Source organism: Ornithodoros turicata, chromosome 1 (genome assembly GCF_037126465.1).
Source record: "Ornithodoros turicata isolate Travis chromosome 1, ASM3712646v1, whole genome shotgun sequence".
NCBI lineage: Eukaryota > Metazoa > Arthropoda > Arachnida > Ixodida > Argasidae > Ornithodoros > Ornithodoros turicata.
The window spans coordinates 45,260,000-45,281,428 of record NC_088201.1 but is presented as its reverse complement, the minus strand read 5'-3'; the positions used below and the strand labels follow the sequence as shown (position 1 = coordinate 45,281,428).

The window sequence follows — 21,429 nt, the reverse complement described above, 5'->3', positions numbered from 1 at the left end:
TGAGTCACGAGTTGTTGACGAGCACTACAGTTAAGTCCAACTCACTTCGCGGGCACATACAACAGTAATCATACCGAAACTACCGCTGTGTGTCGCTAAGAGCGCAGTCGTCCACCCCTCTGAGGCAGTGAACTGGCCTGATTTCGCCAGCTTCCGCTTGCCGCTAGGGTGTCGTACCGAGGAGAAAATACATCGCTCGCGTGTTCCGTAAACTTTTGTCGGGACCTGTACCTCGTCCAGGCTGCTTTCACAGAACGAACCGCACCCCTACGTCTTGATTACGTAACGCCATCGCAAAAAAGTATGCTGGTGGGCACTATCAGCTTTATCAGCCGACGCGTTTTTCTCGCTTCTTGCCCACCACAGCAAAATAACCGGTCTTCTCATGACGTCACATGTTTGTAAACAGAGGGGGATATACTTATTAGAACAAAGAAAAAAAGGGAGGAAAGGTCAGTCAAACGACATGTCGGCTAGCTATTCCGCAAAAAAACAAGAAGAAAGAAAAGAACAAAAGAAAATTAAATAAAAGTAAAATGAAAAGAACAGAATTGGGAAGTAAAGGATAAACTAACAAAAGGTGAAAGCAAGATGAGATAGATTAAAGACAAAGATGACTTTAAAAAAAGAAAAGAAAAGATGGGGGTAATGCGTATGAGGGTGAGAGGTGAGGGTGGGACACTGAAGAATGAAAACTTGAGTTTACAGGCTGTTCATGAGACCTGTGTCGCTGAGGAACGTCAGAACTGCTTTTGTCACAGACCGCTGTGTGGGATGTCGTGCTGGGCCGAGCAGAGTGGTCAGAGAAAAGTCTGTGCACCGCAGCTCGACTAGGCGTCGTCTGAGCGCGGCTCGAGGAGTGTCGAATCCACGGCAGTCGAGGAGGTGTGGAATATCAGTTTCAACAATGCAAGTAGGGCATATTTGGGGGAGTGGATGAGACGCATTTTATAGAGAAGCAGAGGTGTCCTGGCGCCATTAAGTCGTAGTCTGTATAGAATGGACGCTTCCCCACGCGAGCAGTAGAGTGTGGCAACGAAATCCATCGACGGGTCGATGGACCGGAGTTGATCATTTAATCGGACAGCGCCCTCTTGAAACTGTCGAGTGCCGCTGTGGCGCATTCGGCATATCTGTAATCGACATGCTGAGGCTGAAAGTGGTAGTGGACAGTTATTGACGGGGACGTCCCCATGTTCCCGACGTGCTAAGGCGTCTGCGCGGGTGATTCCATGCAGACCGGTGTGACTGGGTACCCTTTGGAAACACAGGCTATGACCCGAATATAGAAGTCGGTTGTATGTTATACGACGCTGGCTCCACCTGCGTGGTGCAAGGGGCGGATAAACGTCCCTTGGGTGGCAAATGGGTCATGGTCAGGCTTTGATTCCAGTCCCCTTTTCCCTCATCCCTATTTTAATGAAGCATAGACGTTGCAATGCGGCAATCTCGTCGGAATTTCTGTCGGCAAACGTTACTCTGCGCAAGGCAAAACAGTAAGGTTATCTCCGCATAGCAAGAAACCTGGGAATAGCGGAAGCGAAACCCGTTTCAAGACTAGCCCGGCTGCGGCTGGGGCGGCCGGTGCCCTCTACTCCAGCCCTCTGCTCAAGCCGTACAGCTGAATGCGCGCTCTCCTCCTCCGTCGTCGTTGAGGGTTGAGGTCAGGCTCCACGACGGAGGAGGATAGCCAGGAGAGCACGCATGCAAGCTCCCCATTGCTCCCCATGAAGCCCATGAGGCACCCTAAGAACACTGTTGTTGCGGTCTTCGTGTTGTGTCTTCCTCGTGTGGCCCTGTCTTTTTGCTGCATAATATCTACAATGACCCTAAAAGCAGCCGTACAGCAGCGCCACTCGAAAGGCTTGATTTGACTTGACAGTTTGTCTTGGCTAGGGCTTGGCTCTCCGCCATCACCAGTCTGCGCAGAGAAGAAAAAACGAAAAAACGTTGACCTTCCGTGATTGCTTCGCAAGGAGTTTGATCTTTACTGCGTTTGCTGAGTGAATTTACCGTCAGGATGTCATATCTAGTGACGAAAGTAGTCTCACATAAATTTCAAGTGTGTAGCTTGTACAAGCGAGCCCTACGGAATTTGGAGTCGTTCTGCGTTCACAGGTTTGCAGATGGGGAGCTTGTCGTCGTTTCTTGCGTTGTACTCAGTTATTTTTCTTTATATATTGCAACGAAGTCCAGTGTGTTGCTCCGAGTACTGGCCTCATAATATTTGTGAGCCATGTCGTCGTAGACATTGTAGGTAGTTGAAACTTCACACGATCGCGACCAGCTTGTGCATGTACCCCGTGGTTTATCCAGAATCCCAGGCACGGAGAGTGTTGCAAAAAAATGGAGACTGGGGTGTCATTATTACAGTTACGCCACAACAGCTTAACGTACCATTACCGACATGTGTCTAAAGCTCAAATAGCAAGCCCCACGTAGGGGGTGCACAGGTGAAAAAGTTAACGGAGTGCAGGGGGGGTCTGGATAAATCACAAAACAGCATGCACCTGCAATTGGGATATGAAGATTTACGGATTCTGTTCACAGAGGCGAACCAAAAGAAAGAAAAAGCTGCAAGCAAGGTTTATGAAGGCCTGCTTCGTAATCCCGTTCACGGCGGAGGTTAGGATATCAAAACTTAGACGCGACCTATGTTTAATGCTTAATGAAAAGTCAAAATCGAAACAGGTTGATCATCAGCATGGAGGAAAGAATATAATGAGACTCATAATGTCGACTCTTAGCCCTAATAGTAGTGGGCATTCGAAGGGCACAGAGCAAGCATCAGGATAATGTCGCCTAAATAAAACTGCAAAGAACTGTTTTGATGAAATTGGGAAACCATTTAAGATGAAGGAATGATACAAACACGGACACTCATCTAGGGTTATTGGAGGTGATGTCCGTGTGACTTGTTTCATGCAGAGTTCGAGGTAACTCATTACTGTAACTGCTTTTTTTGGGAACTTGTAACTTAACTCGGTACTTTTGCGCCATGGTAACTTTCAGAGGAACTCGTTTCTTTTTAGGTAACTTTGCCAAAGTAACTTAAGCTAAGTTCCAAGTTACTTTTAATTAGCTTTTCACTCACGTCCACTTATTTTCTTGCTTTCTCTCCGGTTCTTTCATGGCATTTTATGCCATAAAGTGTGATATTCAATCAATGACAGTATTCTATTCAAGAAGTAAGAACCGCTGCCATTGAAATTACGCTGAGCCATGGTGCACCCACAGGGAGGAAGATGCAAAATGTTCGAATTGTTGGATATAAACGAAAACGATCTAAGCATGTTGCACTCCTCCACAGGCAACTCAAGGTCGAACTCAACTGCTCAACTGCAATTGCATACATATGGTACCCATGGATACATTTTAATTTTAATTGCAGAATCCCCAGTCTTCCACAAGACAATCCCATAAAATGTGATGGAAGTTACTGCTCATTGTTATGAGCTTGCCCATTACAAACACCAGCTGCCTATGTGAATTAGTTGGGTTGCAGTCAAGTGGTCTGTATTGCAGTGTCGCTTGTAGCGCCTTCCTTTTCCTTGTTCAGTGTAATGTCTCTTTTTGCATTCCCTCCAAGATAGTTTGTAAGAACTGTGTCACTACTGTGGATGGGTTGGCTCATGTTTGCCTTGGTCACTAAGTTGGCCATGCTGGTAGCATTGTTCCAGAGGGTGTCGCCTAGTGGTTGTAATATTTTGGTTTCACTTTGAAATCCTGGGAGTAATTGTGGATTGGTAAGGAAGTGCTTCTAGAGTAATCTACTTTCATATGGACTAGTAGCATCCATATGCATGTTGCTGGAGCATTTACAGATTTCCAATGTAAATCACAGCTGCACACACTACAAAGTCGTCCTTAGAAACTAAAGTATGATGTCCGCCAAGATGAAGTGTGATGCAGAGATGGGTAGCAATGCATTACATTTTGTGGAGGAGTAATGAGTAATGTAATGCCACTACATTTTGACCGACCAATGCAGAATGACATTACTCCTTACTTGGGTTGGAAATTTAGAGGTTGTCTAAAGCCAGAAGTTAAGAATTGTGCCTGGTGCAGGTAAGGAAAATTCCGAAGCTTTGTTTTTCCCTGTCAACTTTGTCACTGACAAGGTCACCAAGGAGGACAGAGTCCATGTGGCATCTTGAACAGTAACTCCTACTACACTGCAATTCGTCTTGTCTATGGCTGCCCATTTAAATTATGCATACTGCTCTCATCTCTCCACAATATCATTCATCCGTACACATTTTGCAGAATCTCTAATAACTATCATCAATTCAATTCTAGCTAATTGAGTATCAGTCATACATAGCATTAACCAGTGATGTGTAACAAAGTAAAATATTAATCTCTCTATTGAACGCTCTTCAAACATGACATAGATCTCTGTTAGGGACTTCTGGGAAAATTAAATTCCAAAGTGATGGTATTAGTAAAATCCTGACTATCCATGAAAGCATGATGAGTAATGTTTATGCATTACAAAATAAAATTTCCCCAACAACTCTGCAGAGAAGTGCCATATAGTCCTGGGTGCAAATACATTCACCATGTGGAGCATGAGCATTGGTCAAAATAACTGAGGCCTAAACGATGGCCAGAAAAGGCAACTGCTGTTGCCGTGCAGATGTGATGTCTGGAGCAAGTGACCTTAAAAGTCATGCATTTTAGATAAAAGTCATCCTTGAGAATCATTCTCCACTGAGAATCTCCTCATGGTCCCTTTAATGCATGTCTGTGACATTTCTTAATCTTACTCATAGTTGTGCTAACTTATTGTTCTTTTTTTTGTTTTTTGTTTTTCTAGGGATTTTTACCGTGTACAGGCAGTAGAGCTGAGGCAGAGGTTCGAGCGGTACCGTCATATCAAGGATATGCGAATTGCTAAAAAAATTTTAGAGGAAGGTGAAGAGGAACTCTTTCAGAACATGCATTATCAACCAATGAAATGTAAGTTATGATATTCCATATCACTTGTGGATGTGATTTGTTGCTGCTGAAGGAAAATGGGACTTCCGCTGTCGATAATTGTCTCTTACTAATAGGTACAGATATGAGCTTGCATTGAGCTGCATATAGGTACAATGTGTGTGTTTCCTAGTAAGGTCTAGTACAGTGCCAGCCTGAAATTACTGAAGCATGCTAATACAAGATAGACACTTGTGTCAACGAAGAACTATATTTTATACCGCATAAAATATAACACTGCATGCATAATCCTGGGAAACAGAGATCAGCAAACAGAAGCTTTGCTCACACACTGAAGGCAAACAAGCATTTTGTTAAGAGTGAAGAATGATGCATTCTTGTACGCTATACAAGAATGTCAACTGTTCGTGCAACTTAGCCCCATAGCTAATACTGTTGCCCGCGTTAGTGGCATAAGCAGAGAGTCTAGTCAAATCAAGGCCGAGCAAATCAATACGCTGTGAGTAAATGTGTCTACTTCTTTGTGTATATTTGGGCTGTATGCTGCTAAATACACAGTTTTGATGGCGTACTGTAGGAACACATGCTTCATGATCTCTATATCACAGCAGATTCCCTCCAGAAAAGCAAAATCATTACCATAGTTCTTCCGACCCATGGTAGCACACGCACAGTTGACATGGCCTAGTGATGGAGATCTAAAAAAGAAGGTCTGATGTGACAGGTTTGTGACAGTCACCAAGAATGCTCATTTTAGGGAAGGCCTATCATTATGAGCACTAAGCATGACCCTCATAAGAAATGTTAAAATGTTAATGGGCAGATAGTGGATGAGCTTTCACTGTGCCTCCCAGGAAAGTCATTTGACTCCCTTCATTGCTACACTGCATATTTTCTTACAATACTCATTGCAAAGAAGAAAAAGAAACAGATTGTGAGTGCAAATTGTTGCGTTGGGACTGTGCAAACTGTGTAACCGTCAAACCTATGCAGATGCAAAAACTGTATCACCTTTTTCAGTTCCCTACTCACCTGGAGGAATCGCGTATAATCGATCAGTGGATCCTGACGATTGGGTTTGTACATTTCATGCATTTCCATGTGCATACTTGCCAACTCTCCCGGATTATCCGAGAGACTCCCGAATTTCGTTCAGTCTCCCGATTGCATGGACGCGCCCTCCAATCTCCCGTAAAATTGGGGCATTGTGCTTTTCTTCTCTCATTTTCCTTTAAAAGCTGCGCAAACGTATTTCTGAAGAGCTAGTCAGACCGTAACACGTCTTTCGCGGCGTGACTGTCCATGGCTGGAGGTGGTGGAAGATGGCGTGTTCTATTGTGTCAGTGTTTCTCGAGAAGACGTGCTATTGTCAGTCCCGTCTCCTACAGTAGTTTCGTCTCCTCCGATGGCGCTCTCCAAAGAGGAGAAATACCTGCATGTGTTCCTCATACGTGCCAAGTGCCTTTTCACAGGTTTTCTGGTTGAGCACAACCAGTCGCGGAGCGTAAGCGGCCACGTGTGACCGCTGTTCCGGAAGAGGTTCCCAACAAGTGACTGAGCGAAGCGCTACAGGTGTGCGAAGGCGACTACCTACATCGGTGAAATGGCTTCGGCCCTGCAATATGCAATGTACTGAAACTCTGCGTCTTCTCAATTGCAGTTGACGAGAGCAACGATAACGCGTCGCAGCTCCGTCCGATAGTGTCTACTTATGACGTAGAGGAATCGCAATCGCAACAGTGGCAATGCTATTTCGAATGCACAAAATTAATACTTCCCCCTCTCTCCGGTTGCGCTGCGGGCAGTCTCCCGAATTTTGAGCTATTCAGGTTGGCAGGTATGCATGTGTGTTCTCTGATTCATGTGGACCATTGTACTCCAACTGATTGATTTGTGTTTACAATTTCTGCGAAGAAGTTATGGTGCCTTCCTTGCATTAATCGAAGCTGCTGTTCTGGCATTGTTGCTGTATGGCATAGGATGCAAGTAAATAAATTGTACAATCCATGGAAAGGGTGAGTTCTTAGCTCAGGAATGTGTGGTAACAAATGCAAAGGATCAGGGACGGATAGACTGATACACACATAACTAGTATCCAGCTGTCGACACCGACCTCACTGTTTCACACACTAATTTTCTAGTCTTTTAAATGTAAACGAAAAATGGCAGCCTTTGCTGGCAAGAGCAACATATGTGATGTTGGCTAACATCGTCACAGCAGCAAGAGTGTAGCATAAAATAGCAGCTAGGAAGGTTAGCCTTTAAGGGTGTTGCTTGGTCATTGGTGACGAAAAGTTTTCAATCCTGTTGGTAGGTGCAATTGTATAAGCACTGCAGTATTTGGCCAGATGTCAAAGTACTTGTGTCAGGAAGTAGTATTTGTGTAAAAACAAAAAATATGGGGTCAAGTAGTATTTGGGCAACACACTTTAACCTTCTCGCACGTGCACTGTGGCAGCGTCTTGGCTCGAATTAATGCATGGAAGAGTTCAGAATTGCCCATATAATAGTATGCAAGCAAATTATCTGTTGCATATTGTAGGTTCTTGACTACTGGCACCCTCTGGAAAAGGCGCAGTACCCTGAATACTTTGCAAGACGTGAACAACGCAAGAAGGAGTATGTTGCTCTCTGGGAAAGAGAGTATGGAAGGCCAGACCCAAATGCGAAGAGCCATCATTGAAGCAGTGATGGTGCAGGTTTAGCTTTAGTGAACCACAAGGAGGGCAGACTCTGGTTTTGTGAGAATTCAGTAAAATAAAAATACTGGCAAATAATTTCATTTCTTTTTCATTTATTTAATTGCCCATAATATAGCCTTCTTAATCGTGCAAAACATAAAAGTCGCTGTCACCAAATAATAACAGCATTAACGCGTTAATAGCATTTTGAAGTTTGCAATGTTGCATACAAAAATATCGATGTCAGTGACAGCATGAACTTTATTAAATAAACACTGCAATCGTGTTAGTGGACTAAGGGAATTCACTTCAGCTACTTCGAACACCCGAGAATATCTTCATCGTCTAGCAGGTGCGTTGAAACAAATTGCACGGGTCAGATTGTTTGGAATCCACAGTGCCATGCACACACTTATAAGAAAGACCAAATCACGAGTTGCACCTCTAAATTCTAAAAATTCTATTTTATGGGGATTCAGAATTCTCTTACGTGCATATTAAGACAACCTGCCTAAATACTCGCGATAATATATTCGAGCAAATCTGCAAGGGTCATTCAAGGTTGACTGAGACACGTTTATTTTAAATACAACGGAAAATCCAGGAAGCCAAACTATGTCAGTTTTTCAAAGTATTCACTGTTCACATCTAGACACTGTTGCATCTCCGTGACAACCCTTTGATGCCGTTGGCATAGAAAGAAGTGGGCTGCTGTCATAGCCACTGCATTACATCTTTCTGGAACGTCATCCATCACCATTGTCACATCATCTGTGTTGAATGTCTTCCTCCAAGGTGCTGTTTAAGAGGCCCAAGCAAGTGGTAATTGTTTGGGGCTAAATCTGGGCTGTAAGTGGCATGGGGCAAAACCTCCCAGCACAATCCGGCCAGGGTTGCTACCATCAAACACTTGTTTTCCCTCTCCCAAATGCACTCCAGAAGGTACGCTTTTTTTTGGGGGGGGGGGGGGGGGTTGAACATGTGTCTACTCTCTTGTGACAGTTAATTCCAGAAAGATTACACTAAAGCCATGGGCTAGAAATTTCAAACTTTGGTGCAAAAAGCATGTATTGTAAACTTTGCATGAATATACTATATTCGAATTGGTATTCGACATTTTTTCCTCCATTACATTCGGTGTTCGATTCGACTTCACATATTCGGATTCGCACACCCCTAATATTTTCATCATACGTGTGCACAGATTGCTACTAAATCATGTACGTCAGTGGTTTCCAAACGGTGGGTCGCGAACCGGCCCACAAATTTAAAAAAATGCCACGCCGTGCCCACTATTCTGCGTTACCAGGAAACCAGCGGCAGCAGACCCGGAGATTTCTCATAAACGCGCTTGCATGCGGGACTCACGACGCTTTCGATGTATCATAGCTCCAATAAAATATCTGTGTATCGTTTTTTTTCAGTGTATCGGCTTAGATTCATGCGCTGAGATCGAAGGACGTCCAGCATCACGACGAGGGAAACGGTAGAGTCGTCTATATTTTTATGGGCGGCGGGGCGGCGAAGTTTGGGAACCACTGACGTATGTGATACATGATATAATGTAATACATTATTGGAATTAGGGGAGAAATCGGGTTTAACCCGAACTGATCTAAAACTGATTCGGGAGGGAACAATCGGGCGGAATCGGGTTGAACCCGAACTGATCTAAAACTAATTCGGGAGGGAACAATCAGGCGGAATCGGGGTGAACCTGAAAAAGTCAGACCCTACATATATGTAAGCAGTTGTATGAGTAGGGGGGGTGTGGGGTGCGGTCCTCACCGGGTGACTCGACGGAAGGGGGTGACGCGCTGTACCAGTTGCTCCTTTCTCTGCGGTGATTTGAGGAGCCCTCCGCGAGAACGTGATTTTTTTTCTGCCAGTGGTATGATATTGTTATGTATCGCCTGAGCTGGCATTTCCTTTTTTCGCCTCTGGGGGGACAAGTGGGAAATTTGCGCCGCCCTCCCCCTGTACTCTTGATGCTACTTCCTGCCCGAAAAGTGTCTTTTTGGCACCCCTTCACCCCACCTCCGATGCCTCACTGTGCATTACACACGAAAGGGATCCATTATGGGAGGTGGTGACACAAAGAGCTCCCGCAGCAGGTGACGCGTACCCTACCGCCGCCACTGTACGCAGGCGAGCTGGTAGTCAAGATCCGTGATGAGGAAGCCTGCGCTCGGGCACATCATCATCAAGGACATAATTAGAGCCTGAAGTTTTAGGGTTTTACCCGATTCTTCCCCGAATTTGCACCCCGAATTGGAGGTTTCCTCTTTAGGGTGAAACCTGATTTTTACCAGGCAAATTGCTCTCTCTGGGATGTCTGTAGGAATGCACTAACTAACTTGTTTGGCAGAAAAATGCAGTTACATCACCATTTGTACCAAACCGCTACAATTAGTTTGAATAACTGAGCCTGATTTCTCCCCAAATTTAGCGTACTGGAAGTTTTTTCACCCGAATTTGCACGAATTTAGTGCGCACGTTTATTTACCCGATTTTTGCCCCCCCCGAATGTAGGAAAAAATATTTCCCGAAAACTTCAGGCTCTAGACATAATGCAACGACACTACACAAGCGTGTGTTGTTTTTGCATTATGTCCATGTATTTCATCTAAAGTCCCTGGATCGGGAAAAGTAGCGACATCTTTTTCCCTTTCCACAGCATAAGTTTGCGTGGTACGACCGCCATGAAAGGTCCAAGGTCAAGGCGGCAAGATCAAAGGATGTCGGTACTTTTCCCCAATTCAGGGACTTTAATCTCATCACCTTGTGTCTGCCTCCCGTTGAACTGTTTTTGTTTCAAGGATACTAAAAGGTCGAAAGATGCACTCTTCGGGCCATATGTCCACATCATTTATCAGAATCTGTTTCTGGGACAGATACGCGAAAAGATGAGTAGCTGGGGTATTTCATCGTTAGTTGAGTACACTGCAACGAGCCTTTGGCAACATCTTCGAACGCCGAGATAATGTCCCCTGCAGTGGTACAGGAGCTAGAGACAAATAACGTCTTCCTCCTTACAGGGCAGGTAGACACAGAAAGATAACTTCTGACATTGGTGCCCATGGAAGTGTTTGTACATCCTCTTCGTGTGACCAGAACAAAGCAGTCTTCATCAGTTGACACACCAGCAGTTTCGGATGAAGCACAATTCACCAGCACACTTTGATTCACCATAGTAACTGCAGGCTGCGACTATCATTCACTATCTTTCTCAGCAGCTCCACGGCAGCTCCGACACCGTTGCCTGCCAAAGATTGACTCGGACCAGATGGGGCATGCATCCTGTTTTCGCACTATCTCGCAGCAAAATTATGTGTAATCCCTCGACATGCTCCAGAAGCATGTTGTACCACAGCTAGAGGAGTCAAATCTGATTCATTCCAGAGCTGGACTGAAATTTTATTCGTGGGTGCTATAAAAGTTTCATTCAGTACATTGCTGCAGTTGTCGAAAAGCTTGAAGTAATGTACAATGGTAGCAGGTGACAGATCACGGGCAAAAAGCATCTCACTCGCACAAAAATGCGGAAACGTCACAAGCATGTCGCTCTGAATATGATTTACATGTCATTTACGTTTAGGCCATGTCAGACTTGTCATCGCTCTTGAAATCAGACCCGTAAAGTGTTATAGTCACCCCACTTTGTATGTTTTGTAGGTCTCTTTTCTACACTCTCTTCTAGATAACCCGAAAGAATTCGGAACTTTGGCCTGTTGCCCTCACCATCCCCTTTTTTTTTTCAACAGACATGTGAATATTTGTGGAGAGACAGCAGATTTTGTTTCTAGCACGGCTTGTGGTAAGCTATGCCACTGTTCATCAACTGCTCAACTAAATTCCTCTACTTTATAACCGTGGCCTTTTTGGGGTGAGACAATTTTGCAGAGTTGCATTTTGAACAGCTGACAAAAGAATGAATAGCGTTCTGGACAGGTCTTATTTTATGAGACCGTCATTTTAATGCAAACTGCAACTTCTGCGTTTTACTGCGACTCACTAAACAGCGTTGTAGTTTCCCTTTATTTATGTACATGAATGCACGAGCCACTACAGTGTTGCGTGTTCATGGAGCCTTTGGTTCCGGCAACTGTTGGGCTTGCGTTCGCCGTCTTCCAACGAGGTCAAATTTTGGCTCCCCGTCATCTGTACTAGATGAGTTTTCAGAGTCGCTGCTATCTGTATAGACTCCAAGACCTGGGAGGATACCTGCACACTGCAATGCAGTTGGAGCATGCAACACAGTTGCTGTGGCACTGTGAACTCTCCTGTCCTGTGCCCCACTGTCTCCACCTCCGTTAATGTCAGACTCGGATATGGAGTGTCTAGCGTCGGTGTCCTTCTTGTCTGCATCCTCTGGCATTGGGTCCAGTGATGCTATACATACGGAAGGAAAACCATAAGCTGTTCATGTGACATACTCTGTACTGTGACATACTCTGGCAAAACTGCTGTCTCGCAGATCTTTGGACAATCAGTGAATCGGAGGGCAGCTCATATTTAAATAAATATGATACACGCCGAAGTGGATCCCCTCCGTTAATTCCAACAAATATGTGCATACTGGCCCGCTTATCTTCAGAATACCAAATGAATTCACCACGAAAGTACTCATCAGAAAAGGGAATAGAAGACAGCATCGAAGCTGAAATGTGACCTGCCATGTGATGTTTTTCTATCTATCACGCTGGTGGCATCAACAACAAAGTGGAATGCATGCTTTACTGCGGAACGAGAGTGAAAACACTGTTTGTGCACCACACCCGTTATGTGAGCTGAACAAGGTGTCCACTGAGGGATTCCGTTAAAAGAAGTGACAGATACTAAAGAGATCGATGAAGTCTTCCGTTAATTATATTATGGAATATATTTGTTCCATTTGTTCTGTATGAAATGTACGATCTCTTTGCGTAACACTCAAATATGAACAGAGTCCCACTTAAAGGAGCACTAAGGTGACCCCTAAAATGTTTTTCGTACTTTGGTGTGGAGTGTTCTCCAACGAATAAAATGAGTTCCTGCGAAAGAGCGATGTGCGTAGGTGACCTACAGAGCGAGCGCGAGGGCGCTGTTCCGCACACCTTTGAAAAATTATTCTCCTCGTGAAGAAAGCGCGTCGGAGAACAAGAGGACGTCGTGATATATGCTACTCCCCTATCATGATGAGTGACGTACAGCAGCACACCCCAAGCATGTATACACGTGCGTGCGCTGCGAAGAAAAAACAAAGCAACAAGGCACGGAGCCTCCAATACGTCACGCGAGAATCGTGTCGGCCGTCTGCTTTCTCTGACTGTTTTTTTGTAAATTCGATTGCACAGCTATAATGCATCGCAGAACGAAAATATTTTGCGTGGTGACTCCTGGTGGACAGCTTTACAGATGAGGCAGGATTTCCAGCGACGTTAAATGTCACCTCATTGCTCCTTTAAGGTTCCATTCACGTGGCACAACTGTTCCTGCACCACAACCAAGTATACACACTGTAAAGCCATGCTTTTTCTACCCTCACTTTTTGAACTGCACTGCACTATGAACACTACCTCACAGCCACAAAGGGCAACTTTCATACCGCTGCTTCGTAACAGAGGCAGACAGAAACATATTTTTGTAGAATCAGGGTGTCTACCAAATTGCAGCCTTCAACTTCCCTGACTTTTCCAGGTTTTCACTGACTATTTCATGCGAATTCCCTGACCAAAACAAAAGGGAACTTGGTTCTTGCTGTTATGTTTTCATACCAGATCCCTCATAAAACAGATCAGTTATTGAGTATTAGTGAGGCTGCCCTACTTTTCTTGTCATACTTTATCGTACTGGTGAACTGCTACTCGCAGCAACGTTGCTGCGGCATGGCCGCTCAAACACATATCGGCACTCGTGATTCGCTGCGTACCGTCGCAGCACTTGTCCGCGATTTTCCCTGACTTCAGCTGCTTCCTGGCAAATTTCCTGACAATCCCCTGACTTTAGAGTCGCATCAAAATTCCCTGACAATTTCCGGTTTTCCAGGTTGGTAGACACCCTGAGAATAGAAGCATTCTCACCTGTGCCATTTTTCTGCTTTTTTGTAATAGCACTGTTGGTAGAATTCACACTTTTTCTCTTGACTGCACCAGACAGCAGGGCCAACTGGCTTCTTTTTGCAGTAACAGTAGTTTGGCTTCCAGGAATAACTTTCTTGAATTCTTGCCGTTTCGCATCTATAGCTTCTTCAGAAACTGTTGCAACAGCTTTGTGGTTCCAGATAAGGAAATTCAGTAGGTATTGTGGAAACGATTCACAATGCTTTACAGCTAGTACTGTTGCCCACATTTCAGGACTCAGTTGCCATCAGGTTAAGATGATCTGATGGATAAAAGGATCTGATGATAATTCACTATGTATGTATTCTCATTTACAAGAAACTGCCTACTAACATAGACAGGATGGCATAATGTTGTAGTTAACAAAAATTATACCTACGTGATAATTAACTGCCTGAGAACCCCAATGCCCTACCTAAGCATCAAGAACAGAAGTAGTTCACAAAACTACAGGCTCTGACCCAATGGAAGTTGTGTTCTTTTCTACAATATTTTGCACAGTAGCCCCTCCAAAGCCAGCGAAGAATACAGTAACCTTCTACACTCTGCTGACATGGAGAAACATGTCTGCCCCATAGAAACTATGACAACAATAGGCATCTGCAACATAGCAACTCCACTCAAATCGACAACTTTGCTTGGCGGAAAACCACAGCAAAAGGATAAAGAGCAAAATTCAGTGAAGGTACACAGTTCTGTACTTTAAGGCTGACACAATATTAGCCGAAGGTGTAAAAAAAAGGCAAGAGTACGAAAAGTATTCCTCTCTTTCTGTGTCTTTTGTGTCGTGGTTCCGAAGGTACAAACATGAACCAGCACCAATAAACCCGTATTGCTGCATTAGTATGAACATACTTCAATGAAAGGCCTTGATGAACATGGTTATTTTGGTACAAATAAGTCTATGTTGTGATGACTGACATAGCTAAGCTTACCACTCATTTCAAACGGTCTGCAGTGCCTCATTTCACTATTTTAAGAGCTATGAGACACACGTGTTACATAGATTGCTTGTTACAACATGTTCAACTAACGAGATAGTATGGAAAGGGGCTCCAAAATGCAGTCTTCTGTCCCTTACATGAAGCTATGACCTTATGCGGAGCACCAAGTATGACATTCACCACTGTGATTATGCCATACACTATTTCTTATATGTTACTGTGATATTTTGTATTGTTACTCTTACACAAGCCACTAATTCATCAGTGCATGAATATTACTGTGAGCATTGTCCTTTGAGATAGTACACACTGGTGTAGAAGCTGTGTTGCAAAAAATGATAGTTTCTGTCAATTTTTTGTGACACATTCAAGCTGACAGGCAGTCAAGGCAGTCTCAGCTCAAAGTGTTGTGTCCTGTTCCCTCATTCCCTCCTGTCAAGGGTCAAGCTTGCAATTGTGTAAACACACTGCATCATATTCTGCTCCAACAACTGCTATTCAATATGGATTAAGTAACTATTCCAGGAAGGATATTCTATATTCTTCAATTTCTTGCATGTCTTCTTTGAGTCGCTGAGACTCAATCTCTTGTTTTCGCATATCCACAAACTCAAGAAATGTTACTTCATCATCATCCAGACCTCTTATCATATTCTCTGAAATGAAATCAGATATTAAATTGTCAGAAAGCCTGCTGCTTAGGAGTGACGTGAAGTACACAAGACATTCATCCACAGGTCACAATCCACATCCATGACATTGTCTCACAATAGTAGCAATACGAATTTACGTAAGTGAGGTAACTTTTTGCACAAGTTATCCAGAGCCCTGGACTGGTAATCCAGAAGATGCGGGTTCGAGTCCTGCAGCTGGCTAACCTTTTCAGGGACTTCCTCCTTTCATCTTTAATGTGTTCTTAGGCACTTGAGGCTTTGTGTGTTTGTCCTTTCTTCTGTGTTCCAGCCTCAGAACATCAATTTCCATTGTATTTTTGCACAAGCCTCTAATTCTCTACTATGGCAAGTTGCATTTTTTTTGCAGTGCAAGGGATCCTGAATTACCCTGAGCTGTTTCACAGCAACACAAGCATTGTGCTCACTTAAACTGAAATTTACCACGTACCGCCATTATAGTTCAGTATTTAGTGAATTGATGATAGATGAGCACCTAACACAGAGTGGGAATCAATGTTAAAACTTGGGTAGGTTGGTATAACGTGACAATTAAAATTGCTAAAAAAAACATCCAGAGCTGGGACAAATAAAGGGATGACACGACACAAAGCACCGAACTTCAACGCCATGGTTGAAGTTCAGTGCTTTGTGTTGGCTGTTGGTTATTTCTATATCAGCCCAAAACAGTAAGCTGAATGCCTTTGATCTGGCAAAAGGTAGCATTCTCCACGACTGCCTTCATCATGAGAGATCTGATACACACTCTGGTCTGCTGACAGGATACCATACTAAGCGGAGTACATGAGACATTTCTCTCTTGAAAAAATAAATAATAACTAAAAATCTTGACACACGAGGAATACATCAAATATGTGTGTTAGATGGTGACAGCAGGTAGATGCAGACTCTCAAAAACGTTATAGCACAAATATCTGAAAGACAGTTTTGCGTCACTTCTGCAAGCTGAACAAGCCGCTGTCACAAGTAGATTTCGACACACATCTCTTGTCAGCACCTTTTTTTTCTATTGAAACTTTTCTTCTGTGCCCCTGTGCAAGAAATTTAAATATTTGTTTTTATTCCATGTTAGCGCCGTGAAGCAACTGCGGCTATGAGCAGCGTACAGATGTGAACAGGTGGAGAGAGAACAGCAGGAAGGAGTGGGGGACAGGTGGGTTGGTATGCATCCCGGGCCGACTTCAGGGGGATGTGCAAGAAATTAACAAATTCATTGCAATTTGTCCATTCCATAGCTATTTCAAAGCAAGGCAGAGGCATTTGCACGCTACTGTATGGCTATAGAGTAATGTGCAAGTAGCCATTGTTACTGCCATATATGTCATGCATGTTGAACTTCTCTCTAATTAAACTCAATAAGTCAAAATAGCAAAATAAATATGACACGGAACAATTATTCACATTATACTGGCTGAGTGAAAGTATGCACAAGAAAGAAAATATGAAGTTGCCTCCACAGCATCAGGAGTACAGTCCTTAAATGTCGCAGCTGTGTACAAAATTGCATCTGATAATTTCACTAGCTTCTATTTCTGTTTTGTTTTTGTTTTGCTGAAGAACGAGGGGTTATGTGCTTCTAGGACTTCTACCACAGCCGTAATTGCGGCAGTTATCCTAACATGATAAAACTGCTCTGCTTTTTGACTGAGGCACTAACGCTGGAGAAGCAAGTCTCCTATTGAAAACCCAATGATGCACACGAGGGTGACACCTGAGATAGCATATTTCAATCACCACACTGAACTGGTTACGCCTACATTCAAAACAGGACATTCTTTTACCTTTGGTAATGTTACAACCTTGTCACGCAAAGACAGATGTGGGGTGAGAAAATTTCTGGAATCCAGCTACATTCATACTGAGGTTAATGCATACAACAGCTATAAGGGACCTCTCCTGGAACGTTACAGGAATATCATTAAGATTTAAATGATTGCCGTTTTAGTTTGGTTCTTTGAGTGGTCCCAGGCACCGTTTGTTTCATGTGCTGATGATGAAGCACATATAGGTATCACAATGTCCAACCTTTAAGTTTTGTTTTCCCAAGTTATGTCAAGCCACTGTATTTTAGAGCCCTGCACAGGCCCCCAACCCGGCCCGGCCCGGCCCGGCCCGGCCCGCGGGCCAAGCCGGGCTTGTTATTGGCTGTGTGCTCCGAGCCGGGCTGAGCCCAGGCCGACAAAATACGGTAGCACCGCGGGCCGGGCCGGGCCCGGGCTGTTAAAATACGCCACCACCGTGGGCCGGGCCAACAAATATGTTTCCGAGAGTCAGGCCCGGCCGGGCCACGCAGCTAATTCCACACAATGGAGATGCATTAGTTCATATCATCATGCGCTTGCGTCATTCCTGTGCATATTTTGCAAAGACAAGCAAGGGATACTGCATTAGGCATATGATTCGACCCTCTAGAACATTCTGAAAGCCACTTTACATTGCTCCTCACGTATTTCACAATCACTTGGCAAAGCTTGGTGAGAGGGGTATGGACTGGGAGAAGGAGTTTGTCGACAGCATCCTCTACCTCCGCAAGATCTTGACAGTGTAACGATGATGCCCATGCCCACGTACATTCTGGATTTAATTTGGTCTGGTGCGGTTATGGTGCTAAACCGCCATTACTTGTATGTTTGTCTTCTCTCCTTATAAATTTACTGATAAATTTGTTTGATAATCGCCACAAACGCGTACGTCGCGGCTGGAAATACTATGCTGGGATCTACTCGTCGGGTCGGGCCGGGCTCTATTTGCTTAGATTCCGGGCTGGGCTCTAGTCACTGGGTCATCGGGCCGGGCCGCATAAAAATATAAAGGTCCGGGTCCGGAAAAGTCGGCCCGTGCAGGGCTCTACTGTATTTTATCGATACAGAAACATGGCTCCTGGCTCTTGGTCAATCTTCATATACCATTTTGTGGGAAGTCATACCTTGTCAAGTCCATCAGTTAATAACTATTCACAACGTTTTCTAATCAGCCACTTTAGCATAAAGTGCAGTATTGCAATATGCTTGGAAAAAAGGACCCTTACCAAACTATCAAAATACACACGTTGTAAAATAGAAAAAAGCCTGCATCTTAGTATGTAATTTTAGGTGCAGTGCAATGGAGCATTTCATGAGCTTAGTTCTTAACTCTCAATAAACAAAATATTTTCATAATGATGAGATAAATATTTCAAGAGATTGAAATATTCAAATAGTTTATTTTACTAAAAAAACAAGCTTTTGGACGGAGTCTGTCCTTCATCAGGTGCAATGATGAACTCCATACGAAAGCTTGTTTTTCTTATGTTTTTTTAATATATGTAAAATAAATTATTTGAATGTTTAAATTTCTTTAGGTACTTATCTTATTCACTTTCGAGTGCTAGACTTTTCCCATTTTTGCCTGTTAGTTTCATGATGATGAGGGAGAACAAAACTTTTCTCCATGACAGCACTCACAGAGAACAATTTCATTGGGAGGATTTCACAGCTAAGCTGTATATGAGTGAGTGTTCATGTGACATGTAAGTGTTCCTGAGGTTACATCCAAATAGTATGACTCCACAGTGTGAAGCATTCACTAGATTGTCAGCTATAAGTTCCAAAGCTTGAAGGCAACGCGTGGGTACACCAGGCCCGTGAATGGTTTCCTCATCAGTACATCAGCATCCTGAAAGAGCATGACTGGTAAAATTTACCAAATTCGGACAGGGGTTCACTAACAAATCAGTCGTCTGTCAAGTAAAAATTGTGCCCGTCTTCTAAACGTTTGCATTCCTCTTCCGAAGCAACACAACTTCGTATAATGGCTAATGATTTGTTTAGATCGTCAAGTAATCGCTGACTATTTTGTTTTTCACAATGCTCTTGTTGTGATGGCAATCACAAGCAGGGCAATGCTCAAGAACAATTGCACAAAGCTATAGCGTATAAACATTTCTTTACTGTTACAACTGTGTTGTAAAACAGGAAACACTATGTATAACACTATAAAAAGCTAGTCGTGTACTTAGTTTGTGCGCCTCTTCAAACTCTGCCTGCTTCTTCATCTTTTGCTCTTGAAGTCTATCATACAATGATCTTGGATCATAATCTTCCTCTGGCGCCTCTGTTTAACATAAAAAGTGGCACAGGCATTAAACACCAAAAGGCACCTCTACGGCATTATTCATTCCAGCGCTACATACCGACAGGATCTTCAGCGTTTCTGACCTTCTCCCATTCTTCCTGTCTTTTCTTCTTCTTTTCTTCGATTTCAGCTTCAGATACAAAGGACTTAAACTTCGGGAGAGAATCCTGTGATGTACTGCCTCCGAAGCTCATCTTGCTCGGTGCGGAGGTTCCAACTATCAAGTTGTCAATTTGGACCGAGTTTCAATCATCAAGTTTAGGTAAGCTGCGTCACTGAGTTACTTATAGGGACATGAGAAGCTCCAAATCGATGCTTCAAAAAGTACTTGTGAAAGCAAACAGTTAGCTTACGTTACAAGACTAAGAAAGAAAACCACTACAGCAAATGGCAATATTTCTTCCCCGACGCGTGGAGTAAAAACAATCCCCCTCTATGGTGGCGCTAGTTGTCGTTCATGTCTATGTAAGGTTCCGGTTTCAGTATTGTTTCATGTGCATTTCGAAATCACTAGTCAGACACTATATTCAGTACGATTACCAGGAATTGTCGATTGCCATATTTCAGAAAGTGTGGACCATGTCATAGAAAAATGTACAATTTGTGCATTAATGTGGTGGAGGATGGAGTGGAAGGAGCGTTCTTTTATCAAGCAGCTAGTTCTGAGCGGTGTGGAGACGAGGACATATGCATAGAAGACAGCAGGCTGGAGTGGAAGACAGTGCATTGGTTACGTATGTTCACGCGTATTAGCCGCAGGTCACTGTTTTTCTTGCACTGGGGAAAACTTTTGGCATAAGCCGCACCGTCTGCGACTTGTACGTCGGAAAGATATCACAAGGCTCACATGGGTCACATGCTGCGTACAGTAATAGACCTCTACCCAAGAAACGTCACCGTGACGTAATGATGACGTTGGTAGACATAGGGAAACCGAAACAACACGTTTTCAGTCACCTCGGTCTCTTCACAAACATGGGTATTTTTCCAACTCAATAGTAATAGCAAAGGATTCCAAGTACCTCGTCAGTTTCTTAAATTCCGTGTTAACGCCGCGGACCAACTGTGGCTATGAGCGGCGTACAAACGTGGACAGAGGACAGCAGGAATGGGAGAGAGGGTGTTAGTATACGTCCTTGGCCGACTTCAGTCGGAACTGCCGCCTTTCGTCTGCAAAGTCTTCAGAAAACCTCAGACAGCACAGCCGCTGCCGGGGTTCGAATCCAGTCTCGACGTGGAAAGCGATCATCCTAACCACTATGCCACTGGAGCTGGTACCTCGTCCAGGCTGCTTTCACAGAACGACCTGCGCCCCTACGTCATTGATTACGTACCGCCGCCGCGCAAAGCATGCTGGTGGACACTATCAGCTTTGTCAACCTATCAGCCGACGCGTTTTTCCCGAGCTTCTTGTCCACCACAGCAAGATAGCTAGTCTTCTCGTGACGTCACATGTTTGTAAACAGAAAATCGGCTTTATTATTGCTTGCCGAAGTATGAATTGATGGATGGGCAGTGACTCTTCCTTTCTGGGGGCCAGAGCCGCTCTGTGTGGGGCAGTGGCATTGCGCCACCTCATCCTGCCTAAGCGTGCCGTGTAAGCGCTCCCTTGAGGAAGACATGTTGCATATTGTTTATGGTTATATTTGGTTTTGGTTATGGTTGTTATGGTTGGTTATGGGTTCCTGAACCGTGCGAAGATGCGCTTTAGTATAAGGACGACGTCTTGTGCTGTGGTCCTCCTCATCTCTTCGATTAAAAAAAAAAAACAAAAAAAAAACTGGGAATAATAGTCCACGACTATCAGATAGGTCCGTTGTCTTTCGTGAAACAGGTCCATGCCGATAACTTGCCACGGGCGGTCGGAGGGCGGCTTGCAGGATGGGCTCGGCGCAGGTTTCCGTTCTGCTCGGCAGACAGGACACCTGTCAGCGTATTCCGTATTTTATTCCTGTACG

At 44.0% G+C, this 21,429-nt stretch overlaps 2 protein-coding genes across 2 annotated transcripts; one reads left to right on the top strand and one right to left on the bottom strand.

The window, feature by feature from the left end:
- The first annotated feature begins 1,892 nt into the window (after positions 1–1,892).
- Positions 1,893–7,723, top strand: LOC135378147 (NADH dehydrogenase [ubiquinone] 1 beta subcomplex subunit 9-like). Its single transcript, XM_064611056.1, has 4 exons — positions 1,893–2,118; positions 4,820–4,962; positions 5,962–6,017; positions 7,484–7,723. The coding sequence occupies exons 1-4, from the start codon at positions 2,021–2,023 to the stop codon at positions 7,622–7,624; spliced, it is 438 nt and encodes a 145-aa protein (XP_064467126.1). The 5' UTR covers positions 1,893–2,020; the 3' UTR covers positions 7,625–7,723.
- Positions 7,724–11,640: 3,917 nt separating this feature from the next.
- Positions 11,641–19,889, bottom strand: LOC135378146 (PSME3-interacting protein-like). Its single transcript, XM_064611055.1, has 5 exons — positions 19,530–19,889; positions 19,352–19,450; positions 15,201–15,322; positions 13,684–13,873; positions 11,641–12,013 (listed from the first exon to the last, which is right to left on the bottom strand). The coding sequence occupies exons 1-5, from the start codon at positions 19,663–19,665 to the stop codon at positions 11,703–11,705; spliced, it is 858 nt and encodes a 285-aa protein (XP_064467125.1). The 5' UTR covers positions 19,666–19,889; the 3' UTR covers positions 11,641–11,702.
- Positions 19,890–21,429: the final 1,540 nt, after the last annotated feature.

What these genes read in the sequence shown, in the direction of transcription:
- LOC135378147 (XM_064611056.1), top strand. Translation starts at nt 2,021, where the DNA reads ATGTCATATCTAGTGACGAAAGTAGTCTCACATAAATTTCAAGTGTGT. An exon ending in GCATTATCAACCAATGAAAT is followed by an intron (nt 4,963 to 5,961) that starts GTAAGTTATGAT and finishes CACCTTTTTCAG; the next exon opens with TTCCCTACTCACCTGGAGGA. An exon ending in CAGTGGATCCTGACGATTGG is followed by an intron (nt 6,018 to 7,483) that starts GTTTGTACATTT and finishes TGCATATTGTAG; the next exon opens with GTTCTTGACTACTGGCACCC.
- LOC135378146 (XM_064611055.1), bottom strand. Translation starts at nt 19,665, where the DNA reads ATGAGCTTCGGAGGCAGTACATCACAGGATTCTCTCCCGAAGTTTAAG. An exon ending in TGAAGAGGCGCACAAACTAA is followed by an intron (nt 15,323 to 19,351) that starts GTACACGACTAG and finishes ATTTCATTTCAG; the next exon opens with AGAATATGATAAGAGGTCTG. An exon ending in AAAGCAGAAAAATGGCACAG is followed by an intron (nt 12,014 to 13,683) that starts GTGAGAATGCTT and finishes CCGTATGTATAG; the next exon opens with CATCACTGGACCCAATGCCA.